Source organism: Aristolochia californica, unplaced genomic scaffold (assembly GCF_029961685.1).
Source record: "Aristolochia californica isolate CCGP_79_NKW_82.1479 unplaced genomic scaffold, dmAriCali1.0.hap1 SCAF_13, whole genome shotgun sequence".
NCBI lineage: Eukaryota > Viridiplantae > Streptophyta > Magnoliopsida > Piperales > Aristolochiaceae > Aristolochia > Aristolochia californica.
Window position 1 is genome coordinate 2,958,791 of NW_027181804.1, and position 19,705 is coordinate 2,978,495.

General features: G+C 37.8%; 2 protein-coding genes and 1 non-coding gene across 3 annotated transcripts; 1 reads left to right on the forward strand and 2 right to left on the reverse strand.

Annotated features, from left to right (window-relative positions):
* Window positions 1–1,134: 1,134 nt before the first annotated feature.
* On the reverse strand, window positions 1,135–9,137 carry LOC137948052 (probable E3 ubiquitin ligase SUD1). Its single transcript, XM_068793974.1, has 9 exons — window positions 8,662–9,137; window positions 5,668–6,363; window positions 4,563–5,342; window positions 4,233–4,444; window positions 3,788–4,144; window positions 2,653–2,810; window positions 2,399–2,562; window positions 2,127–2,273; window positions 1,135–2,008 (listed from the first exon to the last, which is right to left on the reverse strand). Exons 1-9 carry the CDS (start codon window positions 8,926–8,928, stop codon window positions 1,481–1,483), a joined length of 3,309 nt encoding a protein of 1,102 aa, XP_068650075.1. The 5' UTR covers window positions 8,929–9,137; the 3' UTR covers window positions 1,135–1,480.
* A 318-nt stretch (window positions 9,138–9,455) lies between these two features.
* On the forward strand, window positions 9,456–9,529 carry TRNAV-AAC (transfer RNA valine (anticodon AAC)). The gene has a single exon. It is a non-coding gene; the product is annotated as a tRNA-Val (tRNA).
* A 105-nt stretch (window positions 9,530–9,634) lies between these two features.
* Window positions 9,635–10,582, reverse strand: LOC137948830 (early light-induced protein 1, chloroplastic). The gene is made up of 2 exons (XM_068795009.1): window positions 10,319–10,582; window positions 9,635–10,205 (listed from the first exon to the last, which is right to left on the reverse strand). Exons 1-2 carry the CDS (start codon window positions 10,439–10,441, stop codon window positions 9,771–9,773), a joined length of 558 nt encoding a protein of 185 aa, XP_068651110.1. The 5' UTR covers window positions 10,442–10,582; the 3' UTR covers window positions 9,635–9,770.
* Between the last annotated feature and the right edge of the window lie 9,123 nt (window positions 10,583–19,705).

Sequence of the window (19,705 nt, forward strand, 5' to 3'; positions counted from 1 at the left end):
ACAGTATTTTGTTGCTTGGGTCTACTTTCCCCTATATTTTTTGTGGAGAGCAAGAGCGGTCGAAATTACCACTATGACACCAGAAAATATCGAAGATTCCAAGAAACTTCCTCTTTGGGCTCTCAAAAAGAAAAAAATCCCGACTATGTCCTTTCTTTCCAAGCGACAAAATCACCCTGTTTTCCTGAATTCCTTTTCCTTGTAATGAAATGCACAAATATTTAAAGTAAAATGGATTCGAAAGAGAGGATCAAACAGGCCTTAGTGGGTTTCCGTTTGCTGTTCTCTAGTAATTGGAAAAGATACATCTGTTTGACTTGTTACTCAGCCTTTGTCGTTCGATAGTCTCCATTTTTTGTCTCCTTTTGGTGCTCCAGTGGATCACGTAGACAGAACCTAATGCGCCAACCCTGTTCAGTCATGGCACCACCTCTCTGCTCCTGTGACCGCACCATTCATCTTTCCAGAATCCAAACAGCAAAGAAGGTAGGAAGGAATAATGCCGGACTTGCTTTCCAAGAAAGCTTGCCTTTATGCCATGTTTGCTTCAAAGGTTCCACCTTATCTTCCATTTCAATATTGACTCTGCTACCTGCATTGTTCTTTGACTCTCCCCAGATTCCCATTTCAAATGAACCCAGAGCCCCGCCTCGCCTCAACTTATTTACGAGATCATAGCAAACCCCATTATTGAGCATCGACATCTGGGAAAAGCACGGAGAAAGAAGTCGTAATCCCACACTGGCGACCGATGATACGGCGTATTGAGAGTCCTGTGGGAGCATAAATGCTTGGACCTACATTGGGTTTCTTGATATTAGAGGAAAAAACGGAAAGAATTCGTTGCCTTCAATCAATGGAGAAAGCTTTGTAAATTGATGGGCTGGCTACGAAAAGAGAAGATCGAAAGGGACTTTTTTGTGAAGGGATTAGAGGCATATGCAACAGCATCTGCAAGGGAAGAATTTGTGCCATTTGGATTGCTTAAGCAGGTCATTGCTTCCTCTAATGCTTAAAGCAATTGTGTTCTCAAGCATCTTACACCGGATTGGACTGCTCCAGCTACGAGTTAAAAGGATCAAAAGAGATTTTGTAAAGTAATTCATTTTGGGTCTAAGGTCGAATTTGAAAGCAAAATTGGGGAAGTATGCTTCCCAATATAACCTTTTTATTTTTCTTTTTTTTTCTCTAATGTTTATTTCCTTCAGACTCCATCCAAATACACAGAATATGAGGTTGAGTTTTGGTTTTCTTTTGAGAAGTTCTCTAGCCACCATTGGCCGAGTGAATCTAAAACCCACGAGTTGCCATGTTAGACTAAACTTTTAGAGAATTATAACAGCTTTACAGACGCTGCAATTTTACCTTTTTTTTTTTTTTTTTTTTCCAGACAGAACTTTTCATCAACATTATTTCTAATTGGAGGTATTGGGGTCATGGCCCCCTACGTATACATCCTGAATCGAAATTTCTCCTCGAACTAAGCCACCATCTGCTCCTCCACTTGATGCTCGCCCCCCGTGTTAGACCTTCTCAACCGCAGTCCCACATCAGCTTCTTGCTCATGGACCACTACTGGATCATCATCCTCCTCTTGCCCCTCTGCAACAATTTCCGTCTCGTCATTTCTGCCTACAGCTTTCTCGCCGAAGTTGTGCAGCCTCCGGCCAATCAAATACCGGTCATCACGAATCTTGTTGTGGAGATTGGTGAACCACGCATGGAACCTCTTGGCACAGAAGCAGATTGCGCTCAATGTGAGACAGCCAAGCCATGAGAACCGATAGACCGCCGAGTTGACTATCAATGGATAACCGAGTACTGGGAACACACCCCGTGCAAAAACATATGGTACACAAAGGGCTGTTAGTAGTTTCATCAGGACAGGAACCACGATTTCTTGTAGGACCCAAAGACCCTGTAGTCTTGAAAAGCCGTCCTCCCTCACCCTCTCGAACTTAATCCTCCATCTCTCATCCACCAATGGTGCCATTTGATCCAACATAACCTGTTTCATATTGACAGATAAAAAGGGTTGTTTCATTGCCACTCAGGATAGCAAAAGTCCATATTTTTCTAAGAACAAGGTTACAAAAGTCGAGGACATTAAGAGAAAAGTAACATACCAGTCTAGTCCAGATCTTTAGAAAGATGAGTCCTAATGCCCAATCCTGGTAAAGGAGGAATACAGGACTTTCATCCACAGGAACCCGCATCGGCACAATCACCAGTAGCTCAAATAACAATCCAATCAGGACGGGTATGACAAAGATCTGAGAAGATAGAGAAAAAAAAAAAGAGTTTGAAGTGATAAAAGCATTCACAGAATGAAAAACAATTTTATAACAGGTCTCAATAAAACAGATTCAATAATAACGCAAGAAAGAAAATCACTTACCCATATGGATAGAAGAGCTGAACTTTTAAGAATAATAACAGACCACTTCCAGACCTGGGTGGCAAGGTCCCTAGCCCTCCGTGTTTTTACATATTCAAGTGCATACTGAGCCCCAGCTAGCGCAGTCCAGATGATGTAAAAGCCAATATTGAACGAATATAAATCTTTGAAGGAAACATTTACCAATTAGTATTGCATAAAAGTCTAAGAATAGGAACAGAAGCAAAAGAAACAAACTTTGAAGGATAACTTACCGTTACACTTGATGCCATAAGTTATTGGGAGGTGAGGAATAGCACTGAATAGTGAATGTCCCAGTGAGATTGGTACAACTATTAAGGCTGAATTGAAGAGAAGAAGAGTCATCCATGCCAGTACCAGCAACAGCACAATGCGAAGTACAAAACCATATCTGAGACAACGAAAAACTCCTAAGGAGAGCAAAATGGTAATTAAAAAGTAAAGCTTTCTTTTCCTCCTTTTTAGTGATTCACATCTTAAAAATATGTTCAAATTGGATACAGAACTTGATAGCAAAACCTATGCGTCTATGACATAATCCCAAAAAAGAAGGGAGAACCCAACAAAACTCTTTTAATTACAGAGAACAATTCCTACGAACCAACAGGCATCAAAATATGCATCTGATAAAGAAAAATGAACAATAATTAGAAACTCCTAAGAAACTTATAGAAATTTTATCCTGCATCAACACTCGCTGCAGAATTCTGTGATTTTCTAGAGGGTCTGCAGATGGGTCACATTGTTCTGCAAGTCGCATAAATATATTAATGCCTAGTGAGTATATCTAGTATTGATTAATTATGTGGGTACAAGTACTAGTTCACTTACAGTTATCATCTAATTTAACAATAAAACAGCATATAAAAAACGAGCAAGAAACATTCTCAAAGTCTTGGCCAGACAAATATAGTGAAGAGAATGAAAAGTGAATATTAATAAAGAATGACAATAGTAGTTAGGACAGCTCCAAATAAACATCTACAAAAATGCAGAACCACAGTTTTTTTTTCTAAAATAAAGGTCCATACAGCACAATTTAATCCCATTTTGCGATGTACAACAACGGCAAACAGAACAACACTAGTGTTCTGCTTTATAGAATCAATTACTAACACCAAGTATAAAGATCGAAAAGTAAAACCTTCATATAAGAAACACAGGGACGTTAATAATCTATGATTTCATCAATTAGCTTCGCATGAACTTTATAGGATCACACATCGGAAAGCCAACTTTCTTTTCTTACTAATGGTTTGAATGGTTCACAAATCCAATTCAATAAACTGTTGAGACAGAGAGAGGACAGAGAGAGAATAGAGAAGGGGGGAGAGAGAGAGCATCATAAACATATTTGGTAATACTTACTCAGCATCAGCTTGATCATCAACATCAGATTCCTCAAGAATGTCCTGATTTCCAGGCTGGCGATCTTGAGGGGGTATAAGGGCCACTAACTGCCTATCTTGCTGCTGACCAGGTCCACCTCTTCGTACATCATGAAATCTCACCGGCTCTCCATTACCATTTTCCTGCCCAACGTTATTATCATCAGGTCTAGGCAGCAAAAACTCAGTCAACCCAAGCGCCCAACCGACTGCAGAAAGCCACTGCCGCAGAAGACTCTTGATAGTTGCTCTTGGCTTGAAATGCTCAATTGCAAAAGGTATACAGATTTGAAACAAGAGCATGTCAGCTGGAATCTCAGTAAATGGATCAGAAACACTGCAAATGTACAAATAAAACCATAAGTTAAATGTCTTTTGAAAAGTGCATGTGTTATCATATGTATGTTAGAGAGAATAATACTCACGAGATGTCTAATGGAAAGATGGATGGAGCCAATCGCATGGCAAGTTTGACAGGTAAAAATACCAACATCACAATCAGACTCCCATAGACAGCAACAGATAAAAGAACCCTACGAGCATGTTTATGCACTGGATCATCAATTAAGTCGCGGAAAGGATTATAGTTTGGATCAGCTGGGTCACGAAGGAAGTACAGAACTCCATTCCTCAACACCTGTAATGAACACATTGATAAACTCAGTGTAATCACTCAAGAAAAGTAGAATCAGTGACTTACTAAAAAAAAAAAATAGAATCAGTTTCCCCTCAGAGGAAGTCATAGGAAAACATACCCCTCGAAGAAGGCTAACAATAATGCTAATTTGTAGCATATACACAATCCCCACGAGCCAATGTATTAAAGAGCTTGCCAAAGGAGAGTCAGAGAAAAATTCAACCCTTTGAGAGAGTGTAGCCCCCAACATCCTGATGGTACAAACATCTAACCACCAGCCACATATTAGTGGGAAGACCCCTAATTCAATTACCAATAGAAAAGCAACTTTAACCATAGTCGTCAAATGTTTCATTGCTCCCAAAAATTGCTTGACTAGAGATGGAATCCCCTCAGCTATAGAAGCAAACCCATACAGCCTTCCCGTTGCCAGAGGCTCACCTCTAGTATAACGAATAAATGCAAGAAGACAAAGATACAAAAAGACCAGGTAAAATATGACCATATATCCAACAAAAAGAGTGGTCATATCTGAAAGGCGTGATGCACCACTACCAGCTCCTTTCAACAATTCTGCAGTAACCTGTGTGCCAACCTTGATTGACTCGTTTACCCCACTTGCATTAAGTTTCAAGGATTCAGATACCATCTCCACAACATGGCCAAATGAACCTTCCTCACCATGAGTCCCAGAAGACGACATGTTTGTAAAAGCGGCTAGAGTGCTCTTCAATGTGTCATTAGCTATGGAAACTGCTGTCTCTGCAAGAGATGAAGAAGCTGATAATGCCCAAGACGATGCTGAGAAAATCCCAGATATATAGAAGAGGACAAGCCGTCCTAGTGAGAAAGGGAAGAAGATGACGACCGTAATAAATATTGCATTACTGGCTAAAACCTGTAAAGAAAGAAATAGTTTATAGCAATTAACAACCAAAATAAAGCAGAAACAAAAGAAAGAAGAAAATAGCCTATAACTTGGATGCATTACATATACATATGTATCACAGAAAAAAATTCAAACAATAGGTGCAGGAAGAAAGCAATTGTTGATTTTTAAGAAAGGAAATATTTGTATAATATCATAAAATTCTTCTATCATCAAATACGAACTAATTCAGCAGAAAACACCTAATACATCCTGAAAATATCGACATGCAAACATCCACAATTTTCATTTCCATTCTAAGTAAATCAGTAAAGAAGTTGGACAATAGACTCACTGTTATAGCATTTTCAATCAAATGGAAAACAGGTCCCTGCATGCCTACAAGCTCATCAAAGGGCACATCTTCTGCCCCATCAGCATCATCAAGGCCATCAAACATCTGCTCAACATGTGCTTCAAGTCGTGCAGCTTGCATCTCCAAACGTGCAGCAACATTTTCTGCATTTCTTCTAATTAACTGACCTGCCCCAGCAATGCCTTGCCCCCCAACAGCATCTTCACCATTTGCATCCACAGCTAGAACCCCGTTTGGTGGGCCCTGAGCTCTTCTAACCATCCTTCCACCCTGTCTCTCCTGACCATCATCATCTCTCTCACCATCCTGACCTCCAAGTTCCCGGAGATTCCTGAAATAGTCCCTCAAGGAAGTGGCTCCTAGAAAGATAAAAACAATGCTGGCTGAAAGAAGAAACCCATGGAGACAGTCTGTGAGAACCATAGTGACTGAAAAGTGACTTAGGAATAGACTTTGGGCTTCACCAAAGCTCCTCACAAATGCCAGTCTCCAAATCCAAAATGTAATGAATGGTATTAAGAGAAGCCACACTGAAAGTACAAAAGCAAGCCGAACAAAAAACTGTAGGACATGGCAAGCTTTCATTGCCATTCCTACCACAAACTCTTGAAAAGGTAGTCTGGCAGGTGCATTTTCAGAATAGACTGGGGAGAAGGAAAAAGCATACTTGCACACCTGCAATATATGTTATTGACATATTAGACAAAAATCGCTGAACCACCAAATGAAAATATTCAAACAGACTATTACAGAGGTAAGACATCTTCATTCTCAGAAAAATTGGAATGTAAAGCACAATTAAGCACAATTAACACTTTCTAGTGGTACATATTAACTGGATCACCAAGAAGAAAATAAATAAAGCTCAAAACTAACAAACAAGCAGTCATCTAGTTATATTAATTTATCAGTCAACACCACCAGTACACCGTAACTGCCATCATTGTCATTCGTTTTAGTAACTCTAAACCCAAACTCCCTCATACCTACATGAGCAAGAGGGGATTTACCAAATTTTGACTCATGTGAATTTGGGTATCAAATTCATACAAACAAAACAGCTCCCTTTGGCATGTAAAAATTTCTTCCTTTTCCAAACTAAATCTACTTTTAAGGAAAATTACTATAAATTCGCTAGTGGTTAAACTAAAAGCTTCATTTTTTATCTGGCAATTTTTATTTTTCCAGGATTTAACTTGCCTGCCATTCTTACTTTTGGTTGAACAGTAACATAAGAAAATTCAGATTCCACAACAACCTCCTAATGAGCTACTACCTGGCTTTTTTCCTGGATAAATAGAAGACCGGAATTGCAAGTCAAGTCTCATAAAGTTTCTACAACATAAAGAGTTGGAGACTCTTTCAGGTCAAACCTCATTCCCTTTAACGAGTACTAAGAGGTTGACGATTTGTCATTAAGAAAGCCTATTCAAGTATTAAGGCTGTTGCATACTACTTTTAAAGACAATAAGATAGTGAAATTTGGTTCAAGATTCTTGCAAACTTCTTATACCCCACAACCTAAAGCTTGATTGGAGGTTTTACTGTTCCTTCAGACAACCTGTGCCACCTCCATATAAATACTGCTGAATGAATTGTTTTCATCTACACAGATGACACTTGAACTCTCCCGTAACAGGCATTTTCTGAGACTTTCAAATTGCAAACATACTTAACTAGCAAATGAATGATACAGTTTTCCTTACCAGTAATCAAATAAGCTCGAGATGAATATTTTGAGGTGCAAAGATTACATTGCTTGGATTGTAAAACTGATAAATCACCAGATGAGGTGGAAGTGATTTCCCGTGTGCCTTGAAAAAGCACAAGGAAGGTTGATGGAAGGAGATTTGCATAGGCTATCTATTGAGTACTCAGACTTCTTGTGGCAATCCCAGTTCCGTAGTTTTGCCTCTATCCAAAGGGCTAGAATCAACACAGTTTTGTTTCCTTTGGAATCCCATGTTTTGAAGATTCCTCCAATGTAGAAGTTGCAATTAATTCATTTGGAAAAGATTACATAACTACATGCTTTATAGAACAATTAAAGTTTAGATGTAACCTGATCAATAAGAAAATAAAGCACTCTTTGCCTGGGATTCCCACTATGCAGTTGATGGCTCATCATGGATTAAAAGCATTTACTACCATATCCTCCAAGACCAACTCCATTGCTGCAGTCTTTAGGATCCAGGGGCGTAAGGCTCTCCTTAGACTTTTACTAGTTTTTGTGGCTTTTGTACCAATTCTTCACCTCAAGTTTAAGATATTGTAATTAACCAATATAAAATGAATGTCACACTAGGTTAGAACTTCTAAGTCAGAAGCAATTACTTATAAGAGCTCTAGGAAGGCCATTTTCCTTTTCGTTGAACCTAAAATATCCTATCTAATTATAAAGTAAACTTCATCCAAATGTTAACGAGTTCATTCTAATCCATTATCAATTCAATTCACTGGGTTTAAATGACATTCAGAGGAAACAGACCTAAGGACACTGACAAAGATTTTGGTCTTCACTCATTTTGCCATAAGCTAGTGGATCCCATTTAACTGTAGACGTTGTTATTATTCTTTCCCTAACTTTTAACCTCCTCGGATCCGCAAAGTTGCATAAAAAAAGTGTTTGATATCTGACAAATGGATCCTAGATATTATTTTTTAAAAAGCCAGGTGATGAAGTAGCAACAGCTAGCACATCCTAAAATCCATTAGATAGAATTTCAGACGAAAAAAAAAAAAAAAAGTTCCTCTCAACTGATTAAATTGCGCATATGGAAGAGTCCAAAGCAGCATTTTCTATCAAAACTAACCATTACAATTAGGAAATGAACAAGATTTCAGATACAAACGATGGAACCGACAAGAATTTTCAATAGGGCAGTGATGAAGAACTATCAAAAATCCGCTGACTAAATCTTCAACCAAGATGAGGGAAAAAGGGACATAAAAAAGATTAAAATCAACATATACCTCGCAGCTTCTGGCGTTGCTGTGATTAAGCCACTGAAGTAGGCAATCCTGATGGACATACTTTATGCTTCCACTGCAAGCACATGGGTACTGAAGAGGATTTTCCGAGTCACCTGGGTTACGGCAAATTCGACAAACATCCTCTTCTTCTTCATCATCATCTTCCTCGTGTTTAGCATCGGAAATCTTCTTTTCCTCCATTTCCCTTTCAATTAGTGGCAGTCTCACATCGCCGACAGGCGCCACTTCGAAGACATCGTTATCCATGGGGTTTTTTTCCGACTCCCCACTAGATAAGCTGTCTAAGACGAGAAGAGGGAGAGAGAAGCGAGAGATTTGGAGGCGGAGGGAAGATTGAAATTCCGGAGGAAATCGAAAAATGAAAACAGATCAAACTTGGAAATATCGTCGGCTTAAAGAGAGCCGTCGTCGATCAAGAGGAGGAAGGGGACGGAGAAGTTTCCTCCGCACAGACCATGTCGATGCGCAGGTTCATTTTCAAGGCTATTACGGATCACTAGACCGACGCTAAGATTCAGTCCTCACCGTCCGATCTATGTTCCTTGGACTGTAGTCAAATACAACAGTTAGATTAGGAGATGACCTGACCACGGGTGAGTTGAGCTTCACACGTGAGATGGCAGCATACGCGGCCTGCCATGTTACTATAATAATAATTATTTTAAATAATTTTTCCTCTCTTTCCAATTTCCATGAAGATATTTTTTCTTATTCATTCTCTCCTTTTATGAACTCCAAAAGGTGTATACTTTACGTACTTAGGTGTAAGCGAAGGTGTCGTGGTGTAGTTGGTTATCACGTCAGTCTAACACACTGAAGGTCTCCGGTTCGAGTCCGGGCGACGCCACAATTTAAACTTTCAGCTTTTCTACCGATTGTTCAACTCCTTTCTCGTCCTCATTGATTTATAGCATCTTTTTAGGGTTGAGGGTTTTATCTTTTTGCACAGAGATGCAGAGCAAAGCACTTCCTGTAAATTAATTTCGTACAATGACTGAAAACAGTCTCACAGCTTTCGTATGCCCATGGATACAAGACATCTTCGATCAAACTATTGATTTTAAAAGTTTGCAGACGCTTCAAGAAATTTACACTAGTGCGCCCCCCTTGAGATACTCGGTGAAGACCAACGCCACAATTCCCAGCATGGCGAATCGCCCGTTCCACAACTCGGCGTCGGAGTTCATCAGCCCTTCCGATTTCGACTGAACGCTGACCCCTTTGAACAGGGGAATCAACGATGCAAGGGACAGTACCGCGGTGGCTCCGACGAACCACGGCAAACCTCCGTTGGTTATCTGGGTCAACACGGGATCACCACTGGCAAGTTCAGAACCCAATGCCGCGACGAATCCGATCATTGCCAGCCTCCCGTTGATCCTCTCAGGCGCAGGGCCGCTGAACGCCAGCACGTCGGAAAATGATGTGCTCACCTTGGGAACACGGGGTGGGGTAGGTGGGGAAAGAGGGGAACTCGACACTGGGGTTGGCTGCTGCTCAGGTGTAGAAGACTGCTTCTGCTCCTGCACCGTTGAAAAAAGGAAAAAGACATTAGTATAAGAGATTAGAATGCTTAAACGGAAGAAAAGGATTCACCACCCATGGAAGAATCATCAATGTTGAAAATGCGGCTAACCTCTCCCTGACATCTCACGACCAATCGACCAGGTCTCTTCCCATGAGGCAGAAACTGAGCTCGACCATTCGACACAACGGAGTTCGCCACAAGAGAATGGAGGGCCATTGATGCAGCCGCCATTGCTGTAAATAAAACTCTTCTAAGAAACAAAAAAGAAAACTAATGCAAATTCTGATTTCCAAACAGCGCGTAACGTACAACTGATAGCAGACGAGAAAGCTAAGTATAGCAGTCTTGCCTTTCTTTCGTTTTAGAAAACTGGGAGGCGGGAAGTGTATTTATAGAGCTGGGAGGGAGTAGGGACAGATGATGATGCTGAGGTCTGTAAAAGAGCCACGATAAAAGTTCCGTTGCCTGCGTCTTCTTCTTCTTCGTCGAGTCGAGAAGGTCAAGGATTTGAGGTTGGTGACAATGCCACGTCGAGTATATTCGTGGAGGCCACAGAATTGTAGTCACGTGGAGTTCGGTGTCGCCATAATTGGCAGACGGAGACGTGGCCTTTGGATACATCAGATTTTTAAAGGAATGGTCCAGAACGTTCTAGGTTATGGTGGGTAGGTGATTGACATGACCTAGTACACTCGTGGGACCTAAATGTATTAAATACAACTTTAGGTTCGAAACCAGAAGTAATTTACTAGTAGGCCCTTTGTAGTAAACTATTAAGGTGAAAGTAAAAATAACCCAAAACTTATTAGCCTCTATTGTAAGTGGATAAAGAGTAAAATCTCCCAAAGGCTAATAAATTCACTTTCACTCACTTTTTTGTTTTATTTTGCCCGCTCACTATTGTATTTAGATATTATAAATTAATATTTTAATGTATATATCTAATTAAATTAATAAAATTATATTTAATTTTTTAAATATTTATTAATTTAAACAAGTTAAAACTTATCTTAGTATATTAACTGAATAGTTAAATTAAATTATCTTGTAAAAATTAATTAAATCATACTAATTTTATATAATAAAATACCCTAATTTGTATTTATATTAAATCATTATTTTAATATTATATTTGATTTTTAATTTAAGAGTGAGAATTTAGATATTAAAAAATTAAATATTTGAATATTATATTAGTAACTATTTATTTAATCATTTTATTTTTATATATTTAATTTAATAAATTATATTTTTAAAAAAAATAAAACAAATTAAAATTTATTTTAGTTTAGTCAAATATAACTATCTAAAATAAAATTTAAATCTATTAAATTAATATTATATAATAAAATTCCCTTTTATTTATATAAATTCCTTATTTTTATATTATATTTAATGACTATTTTAAGAGTGAGAACTTAGTTATTTTAAAAGTAATAATTGATTGAATTTTGGATATTATAAAAGTAAGGATTTGTTTAATCTTTTTTTATATATTTAATTAAATAAATTATCTTATTTTATTTTAATTATTTATTAGTTTTTAAAATTTAAAGTATATTTTATTTTAGTTAAATGAAACTATCTTATAAACTTAAATCTATTATAATATTTTTATATATTTAATTAATTAAATAAAGTTAATTTATTTTTTATTATTTATTAATTATAACAAGTTAAAATCTATCTTAACTTATTAATAAAAAAATAAATAAAAACTATCTTATAAAAGTTAAATCTATTATAATATTTTATTAATGAATTTCTTATGTACTTTCATACTATACTTTTGACTATACTCTAACATAAAAAAATATTTTCCACTCTATTTTCCATTATGCACACTAGTCCCCCCTTGGTGTGAAAGTGAATTACTTGGGTATTTCACTTGCTCTCATTCTTCCTTCCCTTTACCTCATTGATTTTACTTTTACTCGTTGCTCTCTCTCGTGTACCCTCTTGCCTTGCTCCCTCACCACTCCCTCTCGTTAAGGTTATTCACTTTCACTTTTCACAACACATTCAAAATGCACTAACCCTCCAAAGAAAAAGAGTAGAAAAAAACTTGTAAAAGAGAAGCAGAGGAGAGGAACAATGAGTGATTAATTTACAACAAAATAGCTAAGTGAATATTTTAATCAACTTGGCCGCATTATGTCGTTCATCAGTTTACGTCGTTAGTGGAGCGTAGATGACATTTCATTTGGATGTTGGAGATGAAGGGGGACATCATCTCCACGTTATAAAAAAATTCAAGTGGTTTCCAACCCTTTTTGCCATTTTTCCAGATGAAGGACGCGCGAGGGTTCGAACCAGCGACCTTTTTTTTTCCCTCTCTCTCCTCGCACCCCCCTCTCTCGCGCATCCTCATTTTCATTTTTTCTTCCCTCTCTCCTGCACCCCTTTTTTTTCCCCTCTCGTCTCCTTGCGCCCCCATCATCTTGCTCCCTCTCTACTCTCGAACTCTCCTCTCCGGTCTTCGTCTCTGCTCCCTTTCGTCTCCGGCCTCCGTCTCTCGGTCTTCTCTCGGACTCGCCCTCTCTCTCGCACCCCCTCTCTCGTCTCCATGCCTCCCTCTCCTCCCAGACTCGCTCTTCGTTTTTCTCTCTGGCTTCTCCTTCTCTTATCCCTCTCAACCTCCCTTTCTTCTCTCTCTTCTCCCTCTCTTCTCCCTTTTAGCCTCCCACTCCCTTCTCTCTCTCTCTCTCGCCATTCTCCTTTCCCCCAAAATACCTTCTGATTTCGTTTGATTTCCCCATTTACTCTATTGTATTAGTGATTTAATGGTGGTAATTAAATTATTGTTAACTCAAGCAATTGGTTTAATTAACTCGTTTTTATAATTAATAAAATCAATGATTTTATATTTAATGGAAAAATATTTTTAATTAATAATGTGTAAAAATATATAGTGTGTTAAAGTTAGTATTTGATAGATTTTTCCTGTTTAATCATGACTTTTTTATGTTAAAGAACACCATATATTATCAATAAATTAATAAGTTAAATGTATTATATTCATTTTCCTATTTACAAGTTACTAATTCTCTTATTTTCTATGTTTTCCTCATTTGGGGGCACTAACACTGGAAATTTTTTTCCAGTGGACATGAACTTGTCCACACTAACACCCATTTCGAAGATGAAGATCATATAGATGCATGAGATGAAGATGAAGGTCAAATTTCTAGTTTGTTGACTAACCCCCCTAAGTGTTTTGACGTTCACCCAATGGCATAATGGAGAACCCACTAATCCAACAAAACAAAAACAATTCTCTTTAGTTTTCAATTACATGACATAACCAGGAATCCACAAGAAAAATGTAACCACTTTAAGATGACAATCTTCAATGCAAACAGTGATAAGTTACATGAATAGACGATAAATACAAACAAATAATACTAGCATGTAAATCCCTTTACATAATAGGCGGGCACTTGTTGTTGTTGAATCGCACATGCCCCTTTACGCAATAAGTGCTTCAAACTTACCATATCGTGCCATATTGTTATAAGCATCCAAGGTAGTATGCTTCAATCTCTATTGCTTCACGGGTGAATAATCCAACTATTCCTTACCTTTTTTAGATTGAAATGCAATATATTGATATTAAAAGTGAGCGATTAGGGACCAAGTAAGTACTTGAGAAACAATAAAAGTGCATGAACTTTTTTTTTAGGAATTATGAAGATGAAATAATACTTAAGATATAGGAAATAGGAAGCCTGGAATACATATTCTTGTTAAAATGATAAATTAAATTTGTTGGGTATGAAATATTGAACTGGACCACATATTTGCATTGATTGAAGAGTGATATTTATATAAAAAATATAATAGAAAGGATAAATACAATCACGGAGATCTTATCTCCTAAACCTAAGGGAAGATAAAAAAATTATCTCCTAAAAAGAAGGGAAGATAAAAAATTTATCCCCTAAACAGAAGGAAAGATAATCCCTTATCATACCCAATCAAGACGAATTTGAGCCAAGTGGGAGAGACTTGAATTTGGGGAGAGATTTTTAGTGAGAGTTTTCGGTGGACAAGGTTTAGAACCATTAATGTACCCAATGAGATCATACCCGTTAAGGATGAATTTGAGCCAAGAGGAAGATGCTTGAATTTGGAGAGAGATTTGCAGTGAGTTGGAACTGATGGCGACAACGACTTTGGCCAACGATAGAAGAGTCAGACAGATGAGGGGCGAGATGGAGATGCGAGTAGGTCTGCTTGTGGCTTTTGCCAATCTTTGTTGAAGACAGAGCGATCAATTTTGGGTGTGACAAGATCGCCAATGCAACATGGATCAAAGGCATCACATGAGCAGAGGAGAAAGGAAAGAGGAAGAGATGGCAGTGATGTAATCCATCACTTCCAGTGGCTCAACTTGAATTGTTGGAGGCACACGGAAGCTTGGCCGGTGAGAGTTTCCAGTGGAGATGACGTTGCAAATATGGAGTGACGGACATAGAGTATTTTGAACAAAAAAATGGAAGAAGGCAAATGCGAGGATTAATCAATTTACTCTGACACCATATAATATGTTGAACTGAACCACATCTTTGCATTGAACTGAACAACATAAAGGATAATCCTAAGGGAGAGAGAGAGAGAGAGAGCAGGACTATGTCTATTCAAGAATATAATTTTTTTAAAGGAAGAGGTGACTTTACAAATATATAAAGAGCAAATGACCAGGAGAGAGAGAGAAGTATTGGGTCTTTTGAAGATACAACAAAGAAACTAAAGCCAGGGGTTTAGCTTCTAAGATGTCCTTTCAACACAAAAGCCTGAACAACCTGTGATCTGTCGTTGGCCCGCATGGCCAACATCACCCTGCTCTCTCTCACCTTCTTCTAAAGTATCTTTGGCAATCTTCACGTCTTTTAACAGTCACCAGTCACCACTTCTTCTCTCCAATCCCTCTCCCTCCCCGATGATTGTTTTCCTCCCCCATCTCAATTGCCTCAACGAAAATTAAGAAATCAGAGACTTCCAATAATGTACATTTTGAAATTTAATTTTATCGACTATATTCATCTAAATTGCGATCCAATCTTCAACATATTAGAGCACAATCTGCCACTGATGCATTTAATAAGTATTTTTTTTTTCAATTCAACCAAAGTCTTGCTCTAAACTTTTTAGGGTGAACTAACTCGCGTTTTGAAGAACCCAAAGTAAAGATCAATATCAATTAAAGGGCAGTTCATTAAGGATTTCCGATATGAGTGTAATTTTTATTATTTTATAATATTTTCTTAGATTCTCTTTTTGACTCCACAATTAAAGCAACTCTTCACCATCTCTTGGTACAACTCTGTTTTCTTTAGAATCTCTACCAAAAGGGATCAAATATTCTAGAGTCCTAATGCGTGAGAATTCTAATATAAATAAATCTATTCTTAAACAAAATTTCAAGCTTTGTTAGTTGTCTATTAGAAACAAAAACCTAGTAGAAAGAATTATTCAAAGCTTTAGGAGACCTGTAGGAGGTTTTCCTTGTTATACCTTAACTTCAACAAAGAGCAACGATCACTGCAACACCTGTTAACTAGCAGAAATTATTGGTGATTCAATTCAATCCCATCACTAGTCTTGAATTAGAATTTGGACTCACAGAAAATAGAAACTGTTAAGGAATAGTCTCAGATGGATTAGTGAGATCAAATATCTTGAGTTTATTAGTTGGCAAAAAAGGTTTCCTAAGTGGCTAATCATTTGGCGATAGGCCTTGGACCTAACTTAACATGGTATCAGAGCCTTCTTTTTGTCGTTCATGCTTGAGCACAAAGGAATAAAACTTGTCAATCTTACGCAAAGGGTCCATTGTCAATATCTGCCCATGAACTGTAGTAAAAGATTCACTTAATCCCATGAGAAACTTGATGATTTTCTGTGTTTCTCGATAGGATAGTTCCTCTTTCATAGTTCCACAATGACAGTGTGAAATAGGACAAAGAGTATCTCCACAATCCTTTGAGTTTGGTGCAATAGGAGCTAACAAATATATTAAGTTGTACACAGTCGTGTATTTCATTCTCAATGTAAAATAATTGAACGTTGTTTACCTAAGAAAAGCATTCACACAGTTTATTCCACATTGCTTGTGCTCTTTCACAATAGAACACGTATGTTGCAATATCCTTGGAAATTGAACTCAATAACTATGTTTTGACAAGGTTGTCACAACGATTCCACTGTTGCAATTCATCTTCTGCATCTTGTCTTGGCGTTTCAGTGATCCATCAACAAAACCATATTTGTTTTTTTCGATTAAGGCCATAGTCATGGAATGACTCCATATACTATAATTCTCCTCAGGGAGGAGTTGTGGTACAAGAACCAACTCGGGCTGATCTGAATGGTGAAGATACAATAGATAATTGGAATTAGCAAGGTTAGTCATGCTTGCAATATCCCTTTTTTTTAAATCGAGTTGACCTGAATTAACTTGGTTGAACTCGGGCAGAACTAGTGTTGGTTTAATTTTTACTAACTTGGGAAAAATAGGCAGTAGTGCGTCTTCTTCTTCACAGCGTTGTGACAGAGCTGGCCCTGGGGGGGGGAGGCGATCCGACTGGGAAAGGGGGGGCTGCGAGGGTTACGACGAAGGCAGTGATGCGATAGAGATTATGCTACACCGGAGGCGCTCCAACTGATCGGCTCTACGACAAGAGCTGTTACTGAGCCTTGCGATGATGTTTGGTGTTGGGAGGCCAGAAGGTATAATGGCGTGTTGCGATGGAGACGCCAGGACAAACCTTGCCAGTTGGAAATAGAGGATTTTTTAAAAAAAAGTTCTGGAACCTATTTATCGATGATTTCAGGATCGGGTACACTCTAATACCATGTTAAATTTTGTATATTCAGGTGATATTTATTATGTACACTGATTACATATTTATACACATATTAAAAACAAATTGAATCAATGAAGATGTCTATCTTCAATGGATCTTTTGTGGATGTTTATGTTCTACATATCCAAGTGTGTTGGAAGATGGGCTCAATCCCATAAGACTAAGGACCACACATCCAAGAGATGTGGAAGATGGGTTCAAGGCTCATAAACTAAGGAGAAGACCCCAGGCCCATACAATGATGGCATGATGAATCCTACACAATAAGAAGTCTTACAAAGTCAAAATTATTATGGAAGCAGGTCTTACAGTTTTAGTTATGCTAGTCTTCTATTTATGATGAGTTATTTAATTATTCGAGGACTTATCTTTAAGTATTGGAGTTTGGGTGTAACTGGGGCAAAAGTAGTTTAATTTTAGTTGGACTTTACTACTTTCCTCTATTATAAATAGGGGGTTCATATATTTTTATTACATCAAGTCAATAAGTATTTTTCTTTTCCATAAATTCAACATGGTATCAGAGCAGGTTCTGTGAGTTGACTCGATCAACCCACATAGATAATGTGATGCTTTTCTGATTTATTATCTCTAGCAGTTTAGGTTTGTATTTATCTTTTTTTTCTCTCTTTTAAGTCTCTACACCTGTTGTTTGCTTTGCGTTTTCACCTTTATACTCAGCTTTTCATATTACATATTATATATTGACGAAAAGATATTCGAGTCTAATTTCCAGGAAAAAATAACTTTGTTTTGCAATCAGAGTTATCTACAAAGAGAAATCGATATTTGAAGTAGCAAAGGTAAGATTGCAAAAGAGGTTCGAGTAGGAGCAAAAAGCTTCAACTTTCGAGCTATTTAATGTTATCAAGAACGAGACTTTATATGGAGAATTATAAATCAAAAGAAAGATTTATAAGTCTATTTTCTTACCTACTCAACCAATTCTAGATATGAGTTTTTTATATGGAGATATTGATCTTGGAAGAGTCAATGGTTATGTTGGCAAAAGGAGAAAGAGTACTTAGTTGAGCCAAATTACATTGACCGAAATCTATCAGATTATATATTTCAATAGAAGTATATTTTATGAAGAGAAGTTATATGTGGATGAAAGGTATTTAAGTCTATTTTCATAAGGAAAAATTTTAATATCAATTTGATCTGTATTTAAGGATATATTCGCATTGAAAGAATCAAAGGTCATGTTGGTATCCTATTGCATTGAAAAATCTGAATTTAAGTCAAATTTTTTGCGTAACTTTTTGAGACATTATTATTGAAGTAAGACTTCTCAATTGCTGATTTTTATTAGCATTGGTTGTTCTGATGGATGACGAAAGCCAAGGTGGCCCCATAATATTATCTTCTGAGTAATTATCTGTTACCCTCCTTAATTGACATTTATTACTCCTACCACTTGAGAGTCGATGTCTAGGGTTTAGACACTGTGATGGAGAAGTTTTATTACACTTCTGAGCATTGTGTATAGTCCCACTACCTATAGAAGATAGGAGTGTGTCCTACATCCAACATGGGTTATGATTGAAGTATGGAGCAATGTCACTTAGCTTTACTCTCATGGAGTGATTTTACTCTCACTTATCTTTTGTCAGTGTGAGGGGGACTGTCGGAAGATATGGAGGACTGCCATTTTATACGAGAAAATTTTATACACCATTTATAACAAGCTGAGAGTTTATGATGTTCTCTCACCTCTAGCTTGAGGGGGAGTGTTGGAAGTTGGCCCAAACCCACATGACCAAAGAAGACCTATATATCCAAATGTGTTGGAAGATGGGCCCAATCTTATAAGACCAAAGAAAGCCCACACATCCAAGATATTTGGAAGATGGGCTCAAGGTTTATAGAGGAGAAGGTCTCAGGCTTATACAATGATGGCATGATGAGTTTTACACAATAAGAAGTCTTACAAATCCAAAATTATTATAGAAGCAGGTCTGACGGAAGAATTTAAATTTAAAGATGTTTTAATTATGCTAATCTTCTGTTTAGGATGAGTATGTAGTCTAATTACATTCTATTTCTATTTTCTATAAATTCAACATATATGTTATCAATAGATCTTCCGAGATACAAGCTTATCATCAACAAAAAACCATTACTTCTTTCTGATTGCACGGAAGCGGAATCTATCTCCTATATCATCTCTGGCCCTGTCTTTTCTCGCAAAACAGCCCAGAAAATTCTAAAACCCGTCTCAGTACTCCAGCGCCTCCCCACTACATCCACCAATTCGTCTTTCTTACTAGAAACGAATCTAGAGTACTGATCAAAGGAACCGCCTCCAATGGGGTACATAACGCATTATGATGCTGCAGTCGACTGCTGGGTGCTGGAGCTCGGAAGGGAGACCATCGTCACCCCGAACCAGTTCCCTTTTCACAAGACGTACGCGGTTTCCGGCAACACCCGGGAGAAGCCTTTCATCAGAAGGTGCTGGAAATCCGTAAAGAAGAGTTTCAGGGCGTGTAAGATGTGCTGCGTGACTGTACATGAAGGAACAGTTTGTAGCACGACCGGGACTGGTTCCGTATACAGGTCCATGAAGTGCAAGTCACTGCATCCTGTGCAGTCTTCGCCCGGGGATGGTTACTACAGCGCG